Below are 20,458 nucleotides of genomic sequence, written 5' to 3'. Positions count from 1 at the left end.
GAAAATTCTAATATGATGTACCTACCTCCGAACCAATCACGTTCTTTACTCTCCGATTCGCACTTTTTACTAGTGTTTGTCTCTTTCTACTGACAGTTACTCCGAACCAATAAGCAACGTTCTTTTTCAATAGTCGGGCTGTGATTGGATCGGAGATACATTCACAATCAGCATAAGTGGAAAATCGAATTCTGTTCTGGTACTGAGTCTTGAATTTCAAGAATCTTACTCTCACAATGCCTCCTAAAGTAAGTGGAAAGCTGTCAAAAATCTGGCAAAGCCCAGAAAAATATCTCTAAAAGTGATAAGACCAAGAAGAAGCGCAAAAGAAGGAAAGCTATGCTATCTACATTTACAAAGTGCTCAAGCAAGTAAATCCCGATACTGGTATATCAAGTGAAAGCCATGAGCATCATGAATAGCTTTGTCAATGATATTTTTGAACGGATTGCCGCAGAATCATCTCGCCTAGCTCATTACAACAAAAGATCAACTATCACTTCTCGAGAGATCCAGACTGCAGTACGATTTGTTGCTTCTGGAGAGTTGGCTAAAACACGCAGTCAGTGAAGGTACTAAGGCAGTTACCAAATATACTAGCTCCAAGTAAATTTTTATCTTCAGATATTCTAAAACGGTCCTTTCAGGACCACTAAAATATTTCAAAACGTACAACAAACAAGTTGTAAATACTCATCATTCAGACATATATTCATATTAATTCCTATAAATAAAGAAATTTGAGTTACTTTATCTCTTGCATAGTAGTTGACTACTCATGAAATATATTATACATGTTTTTCTCGAGCAAATCCGAAGACGACAGAAACAATAAGAACATTTGGACAATCAATAATACTTAAATATGCAATTTGGAAGTATATTATTGTCTGTAGGAAAAAATAAGAAAAAAAACAAACAAATTACATTGAAGAAAGCTATATTGAATAATTTACTATCATTCAATTGTTTTGAATATTTATTTTATCAAATGATAGGTGATTAAAAATAATCAGTATAAAAAAAATACAGATTTGTAAATTGATTGTTATTTTCATGTTGTGGTTGATTTAAAAATATTTATGTTAAATATGACACAAAGTATTCTAAAGAATAAGGAGAAAAGAGATAGTAGAACCAAAAATACTTTGTTCAATAGTCTATGTATATGTAACTATTGGTCTTCCATCTTAATGTAATCAATTATTAGAATTTATTGGAATACACAAGGTACGAAATATAATCAATTAAAGGAGTTTTAAGAACTATTTTTTATATTTAAATGACAACAATGCATAATAATAATAATAATGATAAAAACTCAATAATAAAATTGCATTGTGAATTGAAGTCAATATTACCCAGAATTTTCATTTTTGTTATGCAACGATTTTACCCATCATTTAATCTTTGACGATTAAAATGACTTTTAAAGTAAATGGTTTAGAACGTAGTAAAGTCAACGTAGAAAATTTGTTGGCCCTGAGAAGGGCCGTTTGTTGATAAAATAAAATGTAGTTTAACCACCAAATCCGTAAAGAGTACGTCCTTGACGTTTCAATGCGTAGACAACATCCATAGCAGTGACTGTCTTCCGCTTAGCATGTTCAGTATATGTAACAGCGTCACGAATAACGTTCTCAAGGAAAACTTTCAACACTCCACGAGTTCTTCATATATCAATCCTGAGATACGTTTGACTCCACCACGTCGAGCCAGACGACGGATTGCAGGCTTGGTAATACCCTGATGTTGTCACGAAGAACTTTACGATGCCGCTTAGCGCCTCCTTTCCCCAATCCTTTTCCTCCCTTGCCACGACCAGTCATGATTACTAGTATTCAAAGTGATTAAGGATATAATTTGAAACGAAATGAATGTTCAAGTCAGTCACTGAGCTAACTTATATACTCTTTGGCCATCCCTACCATATTTCTCAACGAATAGCCGTCAATCAGAATTTATTCCCCCGTAAGACCTCGTGAACCAATCATATAACAGCTGTTACAAAGAAGAGAATATATAACGACAGATTTCGCTGGCGAGGGTATCTTTCTCGTTGACGTCGTCTTGTACGAAGGTAACTAGTTATACTATACTGCGATATGGCTCGTACTAAGCAAACTGCTCGTAAATCTACCGGAGGTAAAGCCCCTCGTAAACAACTCGCCACCAGGCTGCACGTAAAAGTGCTCCCGCCACCGGAGGAGTCAAGAAGCCTCATCGATATAGGCCTGGAACTGTCGCGCTCCGGGAAATTCGTCGTTACCAAAAGAGCACTGAACTTCTCATTCGTAAACTACCTTTCCAACGGTTGGTACGTGAGATTGCCCAGGATTTCAAGACTGACTTGAGATTCCAAAGCTCAGCTGTTATGGCACTTCAGGAAGCCAGTGAAGCATACTTAGTGGGCCTTTTTGAAGATACCAACTTGTGTGCTATCCACGCCAAACGAGTAACCATTATGCCTAAGGATATCCAACTTGCTCGTCGTATTAGAGGAGAGAGAGCATAAATTGCTTCATTAATCAACGGCCCTTTTTAGGGCCTACATATTATCATACAAGAGCTACTCAATTCTGATTTCATATATTTTAAGACTAAACAATAAATTGTCCATAACAAAAAATTCAATTCAATTTCGCGTATATATCATTCCAAAAGATAATTTGTAAAAATCCTTAGTATCAAAACTTTTTAAAATCTAAATTTTTAAATAAACAAAATTGAAAATTATATTATTTTTTATTTTGTATACTTATTAAATAGACATTAAAAACTTCTATTCAGCAAATTTTAAAAATTTCATTATTTGATGACTATTTTTCTAAGTAATTGATACATAAAACAATAATGAGATTACAGAACAAAAACAGTTCTATTTTAATATGTACTTTTTACGTACATGTAAAAAGTTAATGAGAGTAAATTGTGCAATTTGTATCAGCAGAGAAATTTTCTATATTGAGAATAAATTGTTTGGCCCTAAAAAGGGCCGTTGTATTTTTAATGAAAAAATTCCGTTAGTATAAATTTATTTTTTAGCAGCTATCTTTTTAGTTGATTTAGCTGCTTTAGGTGTAGACACTTTCTTGGGTTTAGGTGCTTTTGGTTTAGCAGTTGGTGCTTTAGTTGCTTTCTTAGCCTTAGGAGCTGTTGTTTTGACTTTAGATTCCTTTGTAACAGCTTTTACTCCTTTTTTTTCAGCTGCTGTCTTGGTTTCCTTTTTAGGAGCTGCTTTCTTTGGAGCTGTTTTTTGACCTGCAGTTTTTTTTGCTGCAGGTTTCTTAGTAGTGGGAGTTTTCTTATTCGATGCGGTTTTCTTGGCCGTCGTAGTTTTAGGCTTAGATTTCGTAGTAGTTGCTTTTGTTACATGAAGCTTGAATGATCCGTTAGCGCCTTTACCTTTCACTTGAACTAAAGTACCGTCAGTAACAGCAGACTTCAAGAACTTTTTGATGAATGGAGCGTGTTTCTCAGCATCTACTTTGTATATAGTGGCGATATACTTCTTAATAGCTTGTAGGGATGATCCATTGCGTTCAGCCAAAGTTTTAATGGCTGCTTTAACCATAGAAGCAGTGCTTGGATGAGACTTAGCTTTAGCGTTCGAATTTTTTGCTTTCGGTGCTTCGGCTTTTTTTGGTGAAGCTGCTTTAGCGGTGGCCTTATCTTCAGTCGCTGAAGTCACAACAATTATAGCTTTTTCAGTCATTTTTAAAATGTTTTCACAAACTGAGTACAGTGTTAACTGAATTTTGTTTCGTATAAAAATTAATATGCCAATAAACAGCGCTATACACATAATTGAGCGCGGACCATGAAGAGTCGCCGTGTTGGTTTTCGATACTAGCGCCACAACACTTTCCAACTTTTAGTATTAAATTTTATTCAATTCTTTGATAATTATCAATAAACAATAAACTTAAATTCAGTTACACTGATACAAATTACTAAATGAACGTTTGCTGATTACAAAAGAGTTTCTCTCCTAGATGATATTTACTTGTAATCAATTATTTCTAATTCAATCATAACTACAGTTTATAATTCATTGACATTTAAAGACATTAAATTGTTAGTGCTCATTTTTGTATGAAAAAATATTTGCATAAATTGTGATAAAAAATATTAGAAGAGTTATATTATTGATATAAATAAATATCATTCTGATACCATCAAAAATAAAGGTTCTATAATGGTATTTTGTAATGACAAACACACAATGTTTCCGACTCAACACATTTTTTGAATAAAAATCACTATATTATTAATAATTTATTATTATTATTATTATCATTTCTAGTAATAGATGTTTTGGTAGACAATATTGTTCGATAAAATGAGGGAATGTTTTGTTTCGAATAATTATTTTCTGTATATAATGGAAAGAAAATAAATCGTATAACAGTAAAATATCTTTTTTTTTAGAAAAAGCAATTAAAGTAGTATGTTTCTTATTTCTGTATTTTAGTTTTTATATGGTAAGTGTTTGGGAAAAAATTTGTGAAATATTATGAAAAAATGATCTTCACCGACTTAAAAATTGTGATGTATAGTTATTAACAATAATATTTTAACCCAATCTTTTTATTAATACTAATGGTTTCATCGGAAGAAAATCGTTCACATTTTCGTCCTATTATGTATTTTATAGTTTTTCTATTATAAATAGAAAGAGAACGGAAAAAAAAAAAATAATGACTTATTAATCAACTCATTTAAAATAAAGTATTTTTATTAAAAATACAAAACTCTATCGTGAAATCAACAAATATAGGAATTTTTTTTCCATCAATACTTATTGTTTGGAATAAAAACTTTTACGCCACTAACTCTTAGCAGTTAACAGAGCATAAACGTACGGGATTGGTTCGGAAATACACCACATCAAATATCCAGTTGACACCACATTGCTGTAGTGGGAACAAGGAACTCTTATTTTATTGGTTCGGAGATACACTACAAAATCCATAAGTCTGTACCGCATAGACTGATCTGACATCTACTGCTTTTCTGTCGTCTCGAGTATTAACTACATAAAATAAAAATCATGTCTGGTCGTGGGAAAGGAGGCAAAGTCAAGGGAAAGTCCAAGACCCGGTCAACACGAGCTGGATTACAATTCCCAGTCGGACGTATCCACCGGATGTTACGCAAAGGTAACTACGCTGAACGAGTTGGTGCTGGAGCTCCAGTCTACTTGGCTGCAGTTATGGAATACTTAGCTGCTGAAGTTCTTGAGTTAGCAGGAAATGCTGCTCGTGATAACAAGAAAACCAGAATTATTCCACGTCATCTCCAGTTAGCTATCCGTAACGACGAAGAGTTAAACAAACTTCTGTCTGGAGTTACTATTGCTCAAGGTGGAGTTCTTCCTAACATCCAAGCTGTACTTCTCCCTAAGAAGACTGAAAAAAGCAGTGCTTAGAAAATTTAAACCCAAACGGCCCTTTTTAGGGCCAATAATATTTCTTATAATGAAACTCGAAGTTCTAAACACATTATCAAAATATGAACGTATTAAATCTTCATTACAGCTCCGTCTCGTATATGATTAATGTTTAAAAAAAATCAGGATTTTAATAGGAGGAAAAAGGTAATAGTGACACCAAGTATTTTGTTGATAAATTACAATCAAAATTCTTTCATTTCTTTCATTTGTTTAATAAAACAAATAACAAATAGTTATTTTTCAGCTCTAAAATTTTTTCTTTATCCAAAATTATCTTTATTATATGCAACAAAGTACATAATTTTTTTGAAAATAAATAACCCATTGAATTTTAATGAACATAATATATGTAGAAGTTAAAATACTTGGCTTGTAATGATCTGACAACCTTTTGTATTATTTTTAACAATACAGTTTTATTAAAATAGTGTTTTGTTGGGGTATGTAGTACAAGTTATATTATTATTGGTCGCTACGATATTTTACAAGTAAATAATGAATTATTATAAAAAACAAAATCATGTTTTATTAAAAATCTATGGAGTATTGTAGGAAAAATAATCCTACCATCTTCAGATGACAATAAAACCTCGCGCTATGTACAAGTCCTAAGTGACTCTGCAAATAATGAAAGATCTTATTCTTAAATAATTAATCAGAAGAATTTTAAAACAACAAAAATGTTTGAAATCAAATGGAACGCCATGTCATTCATAAAATTAAGTCATTATTTTTATGGATTTCGATTTATAGTGTAAAAAAATATTTGTTCGAATTTTCTATGAATAATTTAAAAAGTAATTTTGTAGATGCACATTTACGATGAATTTTTTTTGCAATTAATTTTTACTTAATTTAAAAAAGTAATTAATTCATAAAAAATTGAAGAAGACTTGGCCCAATTGTTGTCATGTTCTCTATTGATAGAAATATATTCTGATATGGTTCTTAAAAATTGTGCCACGTCTTATGCAATTCTTTTTAAATTAACTTTACAGCTTAAATAACGTGGACGAACAACTTACTACTAATGAAAATTTACAGTATGCACACTCATCACAAGTGCTCCAAAAATCCAAATCAGAATACACGCATAAAAATGATTGTCCCTTTAACGACGTAGCTGATCTTGTTTTAAAATTAATTGAAGGGAATTTTCAGCATATATACATCCAAAATTATTTGACACCTTTCACCGTTTACATGGGAATTGATGAACAATTCCAACTAATCAAATAATCTAAAAATTTAATTGTACATTTTGACAGCACCGCATCACTTGTCAGACGATCGTATATTTAAGATATTTTAGTGTAAAAACAATTAGTCGATTGCTAAAAAGTATAAAATTAGAAATATAATCAATTATACTTCATGTAAATTAATCTCCAGTGGTTACAGAGGAAAAAATGAAGAAAGCTTCGGGTGCTTTTGGAATCCCTCGTGAGCTTCTATTTTTCAGATTTGAAAAGTTAACATGGGCCCATCTACATTGGAAGACAATATAAAACTTGATGAGCACTGTATTTTTAGAGTAAGGATAAAAAAAATTTTCATATAAGTTTGTACTATCAGTCATATTTTTTATGTTTATTGTCATTGTACCTGCCCGAATTCTTTAACAGCTACCTTAATTATTTGTTCAATGGAATTGAAATAAAACATATAGAGGAATATCGTCAATAAACTTTTTTCAAACTATAGACTGATATGCAAAATAGAACAGCTCCATTAATACCCTAGTATATTAAAGCTGGGTAAAGTGGTGGAGTTTTGGAGACATTAAAAGCAGGAATTCGATAAACAAATATTTCGTGTATACCACACTAAGAAAAATCGAGATAGTTGAGCCAACTATCTACATCGAAAAAGGAAAACTAGTTACGGCAACTAATATTTGTAGCTGCTACTCGTAAGTAGTTGGGTGAAAAGAGTAATACAATGAACTATAAAGAGGAGTTGGATGAACTATTTTGGAAAAATTCAAACAACTTTCAGCATTCAACTTCATGAAAGTAGTTAGAGTAACTATTTTTGATAAGTGCAGGAACTAGAAAATAACAACTATAATTTACACAGTTGATTGAACTTCATGGAAGTAGTCAATCAGCAACTGGGAAAGTTAGTTGTAGTGACTATGATAAGTTATATTAATGATATTAAAATAATTGCGATGACCGAAAGCATTGGACTTCGTTTCAGTAGTGACGACAACTACTTTTTAAATATTACAAAAACTGTTTGTTGTAGTCAATGTAACTTACAGATCCATGTTGCTATTTACAGTTGATCGAACTGTAATTTATCACAGATAGAAATAAAAATTTACTTTTAACAATTATTACGTATTATAGAGTTTCATACGTGTTGAGGTTGTTATTGATATGGAGGAAGGACAACGCATTCGTAAAGTGCATGATTATATCCGTCACAAGAATTATTTAAGATTTGATCAGATGGAGTCTAATAGGAAGGTCATGAACGGAAGGTAGTTACAGAACATCAAGTAGTCTGTTTTAATATATAAATTATAAAAATCTATAGTTGTTTTATGATTGAACTTGTTTTTTTTTCGGCTATTAGATTATTCTTTAATAACAAATATTCAAAAGGAAAATACTACAATATACGTGTAATTACATAAAACAATAAATCACTTAACTTTACTGAACACTTTTTAATTGTAAATTGTTTATTTCTTCAGTATTTATAATAAGAGTACACAGAAGATTTTTTGAAGTAATGTTACATTTCAAAATAATTCTCAAACGCTATGCTATGAATGTCAACAGTTTCATATTTCTTACAGTTGATTGGATTAATTAATTTCAAAGTATATTTTTCTGTAATTAAACAACAATAACAATTCTTAGGAATTACAATAAATGAATTAGTACAGAATATTATAATATAAGAAAACGATGCAAATCATTAAAATTTCTTGTTACAAATAGCATAGAGTTAAATATAGAGCTTTATACGTGATAATGTTATTATTGAATTGAAGAAAGAACGATGCTTTATAGATCAACATATTACGAGAACCTTATTTTAATTAAAGGAATTCCTGACGAGACATGATGCCTTAACTTAGCATTTATTTTCGTACAAATGTATTTTAAATTTTGTTTCAATTGATTTTGTGAATTGATCATTCCTGTTCTGAAATTTTAAAGACAGAAATTCCTCTAATTCGAACAAGCGACTCGCGTTCCTTAGATCAACCACTTTTACAGTTCTATTGTTCAATATAAAACTTTTTAATAGTTTCAACAACTTGAACTTCAACTTGCCTTTAATAAAGGCAAATGAAAATCCTAGAACGCATCATACTTGACATTTGTCAATGTTATTTTTTCAACAATAGTGCAGTCGAATTTTAAAATTACTGTTTTTATATGAAAATCTGACATAAAATAATTTAATGTCAGTGATATTTCTAAAACATTTAATTCAAAAAGTCGGTCAAAACTACTACTTAATTGAAATATGAATGAATTTCGAATGGGGTGTATTAGTCAGGAAGCAATTAATTATGTTTCTCTCAACTTTTTGAAATCCTTTTATCGTTAGTTTTTCTAATGCTGTAAAAAGCTGATCCCAATCTCTTCACATATCCCATTTTGAAGCTAAATATTTTTCAAGTGTAATATAAAGATTTTTTATACTGCTCCTCCATAAGCTTTTTATAAAAATATAAAAAACGTCAATAATTGTTAGATCTAAGTTTTTTCAGTGGAATTCGTTCAATATCGACTGAATAAGATCACTGATGACTCTCTATCTAGTCTTGTAAAATTATTTATAGCAATTACAGGCTGTTATAAACAAATTAACTCCGCAAGAGTACATATAGAGTCATTGGAGACCTCATCTAGTCGATATTAAACATATTCCGCTGGAAAAACTCAAATCTGATAATTATTGACGTTTTTTAATTATTTATAACAATTACAGGCTGTTATAAACAAATTAAATTTGCAAGAGTAGATATAAAGTCATTAGAGACCTTATGTAGTCGATATTAAACATATTCCGCCGGAAACACTTAAATCCAACAATTATCGACGTTTTTTTATTGTTAATAACAATTACAGGCTGTTATAAACAAATTATAGTGGCGAGAGTAGATATAAAATCAATTGTTTATTGAAAAATATTTTTTTATTTAGCTGATATTTTGTTTTAACAAATATTTTTTTGCAGTTAAATACGCGAGATCTATTTTTATTATTTAACCAATATTCAACCGTTATATACGTCGGATATATAAAAAATATTCTAGTTATTTAACCAGTTGTTAACTAGTTTTTAACTCATATTAACTTGTTTTATTCAGTTAAATACCTAATATTTAACCGGGATTTAACTGTGAATACCCAGTTAAATACGCGAGTTATTTAACTGCTTTTTAACCGTTTTTTAACCGAGAAAAAACGGTTGAATTTCGGTTCGATTATTTAACCGGAATTTAACTGGTTTTTTTTAGTTTATAGAAACCGCGAGGGTAGGCGATTGGCATGTAAATTATGACATTCCTTTAATACAATTGATTTAATTGCTGATGATGTAGCATGAACAAAGGATTCTCTACTGAAGTTATTGTTGTAAAAAATGCCAAGTTTAATAATTGTCTTTGAAGTTAGATTCTCTTGCAGAAATAATGTTTGCATTTCTCGATCATAACTTCCTGTAGTATGGCCGATAATGAATGTATGTAAAACTCTGCAATTTTTTGATATTCCTTCAATAATTTTTGATAAAATTATGATTCCCGACAAATCTGATTTTTATAACGAATTATATGCTGGTTGCAAGATAATTGGAACAACTGCAACTGCAACTTCTTGTGTTAAAATAAAATAAAAAATTGACTGTTTAGAAAGCGCAATAACTTTACAACAATTATATGGGATTTTATGTTGTAAAAATAATGTTATAATCGACACAATCTAAATGATGTTGGCACTACAAAACAAGCAGTCAGCAAGCAGCGCCACAAGCGGTCTATATCATAGACCAGTATGTTTGTCACTCAAAGCTGTTACGCTTTCTTTTTAATTGCAATTGTACTTATCAAAATTAATTCTTTATGAAATCAACAATTGTGATATTTTTATCTTTAAAATCATGGAATTGTTGAAATACCACTGTCAAGAGCCTTGTTTTATTGGTAGAAGTAATCGATCAGTTCCGGACGATCATTTCAGCAATCTTCATGATGATATTATGCAAGATACTGTCAAATACTTTTTATTTAAAGACACATTTGCAGTTATGTCGTGCTCAAAATTTTTACCCTTGAGCACTACAACTGAAATCTGGAGACTAACTATTTGGCTGATGTGTTGGGGAATCCTTTGGAAGCTGGGATTTGGGATCACTGGGGAGCTTGGGAAAAGCGCGGGAAACGTTTCTGCTGTAGGATCCAAGGGAATAAGATGGGAATGGGTTTTCTATGGGTGTGCTCGGGTTTCAGACTTTTTATGCTACAGAGAATGAATCTCCAATCAGCCTTTTTATTTCAGTAAATGTAAGGTAAAGAATGTATCTTATGTTACCAGGGGTTGATGAGGTTATTGCTTCGAGTATGTTCTTGTATGACCTTAAGGAATGTATTTTTCTGGTTTTAGCTATAAGAATATAGTTGCAATTTCTGACTTACCTTTCGATGAAAGTCAGCTTGCTCTTTGGTATAGCTTTATTGGAACGAGTGAATTAGCAACGAGATTAATCGACAATAATTAGTGCGAAAGATTTTCTTGGACAACCAGCGTGCCGAGTAACGACGACAAGAAATTCACAGTAATGCAGATGACTTGGACAACTTGCCCTTGGAAATGTAAAATCACGTTCTACAATAGAACGTAGGGTTATCCTCCTGCGTCCTGAAGCGAGCTATATAGTAGCTATTTGTAGTTTTACAAAATTTATATAGAAATAAACGAGTCGATGACCCGGGTACGGGACGGCAAGCTATACAATTATTTGATCTACAATGATATGATCTTAATTATATGGATTCGGACAGGCGTTACAAATAGTATTTTCGCAGATTCTCGCGGACTCGCCCAAATGCCCTTGAAAGATGAGGAAAATTATGGGTGAGCTCACTAGCGAGTGTCGTCCTCCGATGTAGATCTTGCAGACTTGTCCTTGCCGGGACTGCAGGTCTGGCGTTATACGTCGATGAGAGTCCTGGAGAACCGCCATGACTACACGGCGTCCCTCGGAGGTTTCAGCGGCTCGTGCAGAGTCTCTCCTGGCGTCCTGGATGCAAAATCAGCAGGCGGCCACGATCCCAGCCTCGTTCTTCCGGCTCCCGGTCTAACGTTTCCGGTGATTACTGTGATAACTTTTCTACGAGCTCAAGGAGCGTCGTTTGTACGTGCGTATTCAGCGACGGCGGAAGCTCAACTACTATAGTCGAACTGAGAAGAGAGTTCCTCAGATGTTTGGCAGAGCCGGAGATCCCCACTCTCGGTCGTCCCCACTACTTAAATTTATATTTGCGCATGCCCTGTGAGAAACCGATTCACGCTCAAGAAATGGATACGCACTATGTAGAAAATAGATCCTTTTCTCGTTTTCGAAGGATATTATTTAAATTAATGCACAGTATATATCATAATTATTATAAATTAATTGTTTAATATATATAGTGATGAGTATCTAGCGCTTTATTACAATAGTTGAAATATTATCTATACATGTTTTATTGATATGTACGTGGTTCTGCCATTTGAAGAATATTTTTACAAAAAGAAATATGTAACATTCTGTATTATGCAAAAAAAGCATTAATTAACAATATAAATGAAAGTGGAAGGTAGAGTACTGTTGGACGAAAAAAATTTTTTTTATAATTAATATTTATCATTCTGTCTTACATTAGGTTACATATTATGCTTAATATTTTTCTAGGTTAAATATGTGAGTAAATTAGTAATATTATCTTATTACTTTTGTACATTTGTTTATTATTCAACTTTTTGATCTAATCATTGTTATTTTTTTTACTTGCAACGATCTTGAACGTGACCTTATTCTTTCTGAGGCCAGTGAATATGAAGGTGTCAAGATAAGCGATTAACAATTATTCTAAATCACTTTCTTCCCGGTATTATAAAAAAAACAAAATGACAATAGAAGAGCAGTTGTCACCATTGCCTGGAAGTCTTCAGAAAAAATGTTCTCCAAGTACAATGATGCAAATGAGGCCGTCAAGTCCACCTGATCAAGTAGTGCTGGTTCCATTTCAGATTCAGGATCAGATAGCAGTGATGATTCTAAAGATGATTCTGGGCCTTTGTCTCCAAAAGAACCTTTTACACCGCCTTCTTTCTCTCCCAAAGTTCCTGTAGAAGAACCACTTTCTGCAACAGAGTCTAAATTCAGGTGGGATCTCAAGACATGTTTCAGAATCCAATTTTAAGATTACCAAAAGGTCACAGGAGTTCTCATTGAACGGTAGAATAAATGTTTTTATTGATATTAAATATAAATAACACAAATGATTTTTTATGTTGACACTTTAATCATTTGTGTATATAAAAAAAAGTGGAGAAAATATGTAGAAAGATATTTTTATTGAAGGACATTTATTCACTACAGGTGACTCTTATGACAATAGAAATATTTTTTGTATGATTTGAGTATGATTGATATTGATATTTTTGAAATGTATAACGATATTAGGTCAAAAACGGATTTAGTATACATTTTTAAATCAAATCTTTTCAAAACATTGAATTTAGTCCATTTAAAATAATTGTTTATTGAAATTTGACTTTTATTCTGCTTCAAAATAATTATCAAAACATCAGACATAAATGTTATCTATCATACAACCGTGAATTTTCGAAATTATTAACAGCTGAAATGGATCTTCTATCACTTTAAAACAAAAAATTGCACTTAACACTATATTACATCAATAATTTACATTTATTTTCAACAGTAACGTTGATCTCTATCACTAAAAGCAGTATAAAAAACCAATATTATTTCATTACAGCTTATCAACGCCACTGATACCAGCTATGACATCAGTTCGATCACTGTTGGTGCCAATGTCATCCATGGGAATCTCTCCTCTGGGTCAGCAGAGCAGCAGTTATCACCATTGCCTGGAAGTCTTCAGAAAAAATGTTCTCCAAGTACAATGATGCAAATGAGGCCGCTAAGTCCACCTGATCAAGTAGTGCTGGCTCCATTTCAGATTTAGGATCAGACAGTACTGCAGAGTTTAAATTCAGGCAGAATCTCAAGACATATTTTAACAAGACTGCAGTGCAAACTGGTGATCCGAATTCCAAAAATAAGCCTATTCAGGTAAACATTTATTTATTTATTATTAATATAATTTTTCAAAATAATTTTTATAATAACATTATTTGGTCTTTTAAATCAGGGTGAAGCTACTCGACGTGACAGTTTTCCTAAAGAAGCTTCTCATGAGATACGAGACGGAAGATCTGAAACAAATCACATGAATAACGACTGGGAGATGAATGACCCATTGAAGAGAACAAAAAATACAAAAATGATGGGAGCGTTGAGTAATAATGAGCAAAACTCTGATTCAAAAAATAAAAAAAAAGCTCAAGAGCAGAGATCTCAGTTACAAGATAAACCAAAGCCGCCAGATATACGAAAACATGGAAGACCACGGAAAACTGTGGATGAAACAATAAAAGTACGAGAAGTCATCCAATGTCAATCGATGATGCAAAAACAAAGAGAAGTAAGCCACGTAGTGTGTGTACTCTTAAAAAGAAAGCTGAGAAACGAAGATCTCGATTGAGTGTTTCATCAAGTAAAGATGGAAGAACTAATAAAAATAGTGGGTCTGAAGACGATCCTCGTTCCTATTTCCAAAATTTTCTGCTTCAGTAAAATGTGCGTAGAAAATAATAGTACTTAATGAGTTTCATGGTACTACGAAGAGGCAGTATCCTTGTATATTGTATGTCAGGAGCTTCTTCTTCAGCAAATTGTATATACGAATGCGGTACATAAACAATATTAATGAAAACTATAGACGGATATAAAGTACAGATTAATTTGTATAATATAAATACTGTATACATTCTTATATACAACTAATTAGTTATTAGTATGTAACAAAAAACGAACATCAATACATATTCTTTACATGAGTATCTAATTTGTATAGGGATTGCTACAAAAGGATTGTTCTAGTAGTTAGTACAGACAAAATTACATGTAAGAAAAGTTTAATTAATAATTAAGAAGTAGATTTAATTGACTGAATGAATCGAAATAAAAAAATCAAAAGAATAACAGGCAGTAAGTTGCTCATGTATACTAAATTGTTTATGCTATCGAATGCAATTATAGCAAAAATCCAAGTTATCTTCAATTGTGAGATGTTGATCAGGGTTTTATTGATAAGTCAGTAGAGTTTAAAGAAACTTTATCAGCAATGGCTGTATCAGATGATAGAAAATTTGGTGCCGTTGGAACAATGTTTTCTGGCACTGTTGATATTTTTATTGCATTCAGCCTGCACGTGCTCTTCATGTTCCTGGTGCTCACAGGATGCTTGTAACTGGGTAAGAATTTTTGCCTACTAAATGTTATGGACCTGCTAACACAAGCAACTCAGAAACTGCTGTTAGTATTGTCGTTGATAATAGGATTTGTACTCATAACATTCCTTTAAGACGAAAGTTTATTTCGACATGTATTTTATTTATAGTGCTGATAAATTGTTCATGAGGCTTACCAGAGAACATTACATCATGGATATCGTCTTGAAAGCTCATATTATGTGAGATCTGTTATGAGACAATATATTCCACTTTTATAAGAATATTTATTGTAGAAAAAATTGATTAAGTTATTTATATTATTTTAGATTTAAATTCTTGTCTATGTATAAATGCAATGTACTAATTTAATTCCTCTTTAACTGATTCCTCATTTAATTTGCCATGAAACTTTCATTGTATAAAATTTTTTATTAAAATTAAATAAAATCAAAGCAATGAACTGTACTGGTTATATTTTATTTTGTACCTATATTTACATCCAATTATTTTACTTCATGTAGAATAATTTAATTTAAAAACAAATCACTTCATTTTCCATATATGTTGTGTAATTTTGCATTCTAATGCTGCAGCTCTAATGACCTCTACAACCAATCCGCGCGTAGGAAATAAATACGCTCCAGTCAAAAAGCAGTGCTTCTTCTGGTTTCCAGTGGCTAGCGCTACCCTTTTGATTCTCTGTGCGGAAAAAGCTTAGAAAAACTTTCCAAAGCGAGATAAATATTTTATTTTATTTTCTTATAATACTCTCATTATCTAATATATATTAAAATATTATTTGCTTGCTTAAATTAACGTTTATTTCAATACTTTTCATTCTAACCCTCTCAGCTGCTCTATCAGCATCGCTTTTCTTTTTCTTTATCTCTCTTTTCTCCTATTTTCTACTTTCTGCTTTCCATTTTATTGCTTAAAAGTAGAAATAACATAGATTAAAATTAATTTTACTTTAGATTTTAAGTGCTTTCATTAATAACCTATTAATAGCTGCTCCAATATTTTATAAGGTTTTGACCATTTTGCACGTTCATTTGTTGCTGCTAATTAATCATTTTTTTGAGTTCCTATCTTAGTAAACATGGATCAGGTAATTATAGATTATAAGAAGCATCAAAAGAGGACAGCATGGACATCATCAACAGCTTTAGCTGACAAACGAGGACGAAGTTTCAATCGCCAAATGCAGGCTAACATTTTTGTAGTTCATGAATTTATGACTGCAGAATTTAGAAACAATGGACCGATTATTCCAATTCATCGTGTCAGGTAACTTTTACATTTCATTTACAATAAGTAATTAGCTTAAAAGACTATTTCCATTATTACTGTAGAATGACATAGTTCTATTATTAGTTGATAATGTTTACTCTAATTTTTGTATATGTGACTTGTCACTTTCGGTTGGTTTGTTCAACAATTAATAGCAAAAAATTTTTTATAGAGAAAGAGTAGCAAGTACCTTGAAAATCAGCGTGAAATCGGTGGATAAATATGTGGCTATTGGAGAAGCTGATGGAATGTTCGATACACCAGGAAAAGAACGGCCTAAATCAGTGAGCAAAAGAAAAATAGAAAAGGAAGTCCAGGATCAAATCATCAACCTTATCTACACTTTGTGTGCTCAATATTTTCTATTGATATAATTTAACGCAAAACCGACACTGTTCTTTTTTTTGTGAATTTGCTTCATTAAAGACGATAAAGTTAATGTTAATAGATAACTTGTTTGCATACTTGTAAAGTATGTGAGTTGAAATTCTCAAACTACTCTACTTAATTACACTTGGAATTTTTTAAATTGTAATTAGACTACTTTTCAATGAACATATTAATCATTCATGTTTAAATGGAAATTTTTCTTTATTTTCTGTAGTTTTACAAACACTTTTAATTATTTTGTTCTTATTTGCAACCAATTTGCCAAGAAATTCAACTCAACTCAATATATAATTATGCATGAATTGTTCAAAATAATGTTTTAGTAATTGTAATAATGCCAATATATTGCTAAGGACTGATACGATATTTCAAATACTTTAGGAGTGTTATTATTTAAATGTCCACACAAAACCAAGTATTCGTATTTGTATTTCAACGCTTTATGAGATAAGAATATTTATATTTAAAGACATTTCTGATGGTGTCTTTTACACATCAAGTTGTTTGTAATGTTATATCGTCACCGAAATGACAAATTATTTCAATATTAACTTGATACTTGGAGCTGTCTGGATATATTGTGTGTTGCATTTACAAACATTTCATCACTTGGAAATTAATTTTTTCAACGCAAATCAATTTTTATTTAATAAAGAAATGATTGAGTTAATTACACAATTGTAGTATTTATTCAACTGCATTACGGCGTGTTACTGATTTTTTGCGCATTCTTTGAGCCGAACAAATGCTTGTAATGATTTTAATTACTTCTTCGTGTATTTCTCAACTTTTACTGAACCATTAGTGCGATCTGTTGTGCTTTTTGCATGTGCCGAATACTAAAAATCATTATATCTTATAACAGCGTACTACAATTGTTCACAAAACTTAATCATGCCTTTCTTATATGAAGATTATTTTGCTCCTGCTGCATTTAAATGCATTCGACCCTGCTTGCGTGTTTTAGGTCGCACTGTAACTATTGCCTTACTACTTACGGAGATCAGGTGCATAGATTTCTCTTTTATAATTTATATAATTCTATTTTTTTTTTTGGTAATTGCATCGGTTAATCACCACATCTTTGATCATCTTAAAAGTTTATTATATCGTATAATTGTTTATGCTGAAAAAAAACATGTATCCATCGATTTATTTCTGTCAACAATATATATAAACGATGAAGACATACATGATGGAGGCAAAATGATATATTTCATACATATAGTTCCATTGCTTTAAGAAATTATCGAAATTAGTGTCACGATTGTCATTCTTACCATAAACCGATTATGTGCTTTCCGCACCCTATATATGCATATCAAATTAAGTAGTATAATCACCTCTACAACATACGAAATTTTCAAAGTTATAAGAGCTGTGGGGGTCAACGATACAATTACATTCTTTTTACTTTTTTATTATATTATTTTATTTTACTGCAACGAAATAATTTCATTGTATTTCGAAAACTCGAAATAAGATGACTTTTTCGAAACAAATCTTCTGTAGCATGATTTTTGCACTCCTTTGTTTCTATGCATTGAACTGTTTTTACCCAAAAAATTGCAACTATAATTACATATACACTACATTACCACCAATCTATCATAAGGATAGAAATCTCGCTACAGGAGACACGTCACATAGCACAGACTTCTAATTCTTTCTTCTTTTGTACCAATTCTTTAAGATCTAGGAAGATAAAATTTGATGGAAAACGGGATACATTAAGGAAAATTCTGCATGATATGGGTTTCACATTCAAACGCCGAAATGCAACCCGATACATAATCGAGAGAAAGGATGTTGCGTTACTAAGGCGACAATTTCTCAAAAAATACATGGAATTGAAGAAAAAAACATGTATCCAGTATGGCAAGACGAAACGTGGACGTTCCAGAGAGGAACTCATAAAACGTTTGAATGGCAAGATAGTAATCCACGAAGCTGTTCGGTTCGGACCAATGACTCAGGAGCTCGGTATATTGTATGCCATGCCGGTGGAAGAAATGGATTCGTACCGGAAGCATCACTTTTTATATGCTCATCGAAAAAACCGAGAAAGGAAGATGACTATCATGGAGACATGAATGCAGAAATGTTCACGAAGTAGTTGAAAGAGAGGCTAATCCCCAACTTAACTCAACCATCAGTCATTATTATGGATAATGCTGCATATCATTCAGTCCAGGTTTGTATTTTGTCTGAAATCTGACACATTTTAGTAATTACATTGTTTGCAAAAAAATCCACGAACGTTCGTTACTCATACATTTATGTTATGACAACTCGTGAAAATTATAAAAATTACATGTATTTATCTTCTAGATTGAAAAACAGCTAACAACTTCGTGGAATAAAAGCAATCTACAAGAATGGTTGCAGAATCACAAAGTAGCATTCGACAAGTCCCTTCGCATGGTCTTTTCCTATTTTGGAAAAGCTAACGCTCTTCTAACGTCACGTACTCTTTTTTTTAAGTTTTATTGCTTTTCGCCACGTGGGTTTTCCAAAAGCAATAAAATATCTAAAAAAATGACTTCCTCAACTATTCTTCGAAATCCTTTCTATTTTAACGAAATCTTAGGAAAACTCAAAAAATAACTTGAGTAATAATCGTTAACCTCAATCCTTAAGTTTATTGCTATTCATTTTTAGCTTTTCTTAAAATATATTTTAAATAATTATGTGAAATAATTAAAATACATTCAGACATTACACCATTATTTCCATTATTATGGTAAAATGTTTTCACTTTTCTCTTATCTAGAGTACCAACATCTGCAGATGTTTCTGATAGAGGTATAGAAGATAAATGATTTGTATTGAAAATATGAAAAGCAAGATGCGTTGCAGTTTCCAGGATATCTTTTACATATGGATCAACGTGCGTCAGTGCAGCTATATTTATCTTTTTCGCATTCTAACATTAACAATCTCTCAATGAATGCATCTGAGTAAGTAGTTGCAATAATAATTGTATGATATTTATTATCCATGATTCGAATTCATTAACTTTTTGGCTTTTTTATGAAACTAATAACGTTTGAAATTCTATTGAGGAAATTGATTTTCATAGCTTTTTCTACATAATAAAATTTCATTACTTATTTATTATTTCAAACCGTTTTCTACATACTCACATCTTCTGAAAAATGATGATTGAATCAATTACAACAATTTTCTACTTAAACGGGAAGTTAATAATATGCAACCAGATTTTTGCTTCCATTCTATGAAGGAGTACATTTGGTTCACATAATTGTAGCTTACAAATCAAAAGTCATCGCAAGTAATGACTATAAACCTTATCGATAAAATATAATTACTTATTGTAGCATTAAATTATAGGATGCACCAGTGCTGGTCCACATTTCAATTTATTGAGTGGAGAACATGATGGTCCTGATGACAGTATTAGACATGTGGAAGATCTTGGAAATATTGAAGCTGGTTCTGATGGTATTATCAAAGTCAATATTACTTACAAAAACATTCAACTTAGTGCGGCTCATAGTATTATTGGAAGAACGATTAAGGTAACTTTTGTTTTATATTATTTTTAATTATCAATTTCACCTCTAAGAAATGTATTTTTTATATTTAATAATAACAAATTATTAATATTAATGGAATTGACAGATATTAGAATAATATATATTTTTTGAATTAGGTTTATGCTGACATTTATAATTAAAGAAAGAGTGGATACGAACTTTTGAAAACAACTGGAAATTATTGTGCACGTTTGACTTGCGGAGTA

At 31.4% G+C, this 20,458-nt stretch overlaps 2 protein-coding genes and 3 pseudogenes across 2 annotated transcripts; 3 read left to right on the top strand and 2 right to left on the bottom strand.

The window, feature by feature from the left end:
• Positions 1-236: 236 nt before the first annotated feature.
• LOC118063807 (histone H2B-like) lies at positions 237-610 on the top strand (annotated as a pseudogene).
• Positions 611-1,495: 885 nt separating this feature from the next.
• LOC118063806 (histone H4-like) lies at positions 1,496-1,862 on the bottom strand (annotated as a pseudogene).
• A 229-nt stretch (positions 1,863-2,091) lies between these two features.
• On the top strand, positions 2,092-2,551 carry LOC118063810 (histone H3-like; annotated as a pseudogene).
• Positions 2,552-3,006: 455 nt separating this feature from the next.
• Positions 3,007-3,715, bottom strand: LOC118063809 (histone H1-like). The gene has a single exon (XM_035077962.1). It carries the CDS (start codon positions 3,713-3,715, stop codon positions 3,035-3,037), a length of 681 nt encoding a protein of 226 aa, XP_034933853.1. The 3' UTR covers positions 3,007-3,034.
• A 1,336-nt stretch (positions 3,716-5,051) lies between these two features.
• On the top strand, positions 5,052-5,431 carry LOC118063808 (histone H2A-like). The gene has a single exon (XM_035077961.1). The coding sequence runs from the start codon at positions 5,054-5,056 to the stop codon at positions 5,429-5,431; it is 378 nt and encodes a 125-aa protein (XP_034933852.1). The 5' UTR covers positions 5,052-5,053.
• Positions 5,432-20,458: the final 15,027 nt, after the last annotated feature.

This window comes from Chelonus insularis, unplaced genomic scaffold (genome assembly GCF_013357705.1).
Source record: "Chelonus insularis isolate UGA/USDA-ARS -01 unplaced genomic scaffold, ASM1335770v1 contig_14_pilon, whole genome shotgun sequence".
Classification (NCBI taxonomy): Eukaryota; Metazoa; Arthropoda; class Insecta; order Hymenoptera; family Braconidae; genus Chelonus; species Chelonus insularis.
The sequence above is the reverse complement of the archived record's forward strand: the minus strand, read 5'-3'. Positions and strand labels throughout refer to the sequence as shown.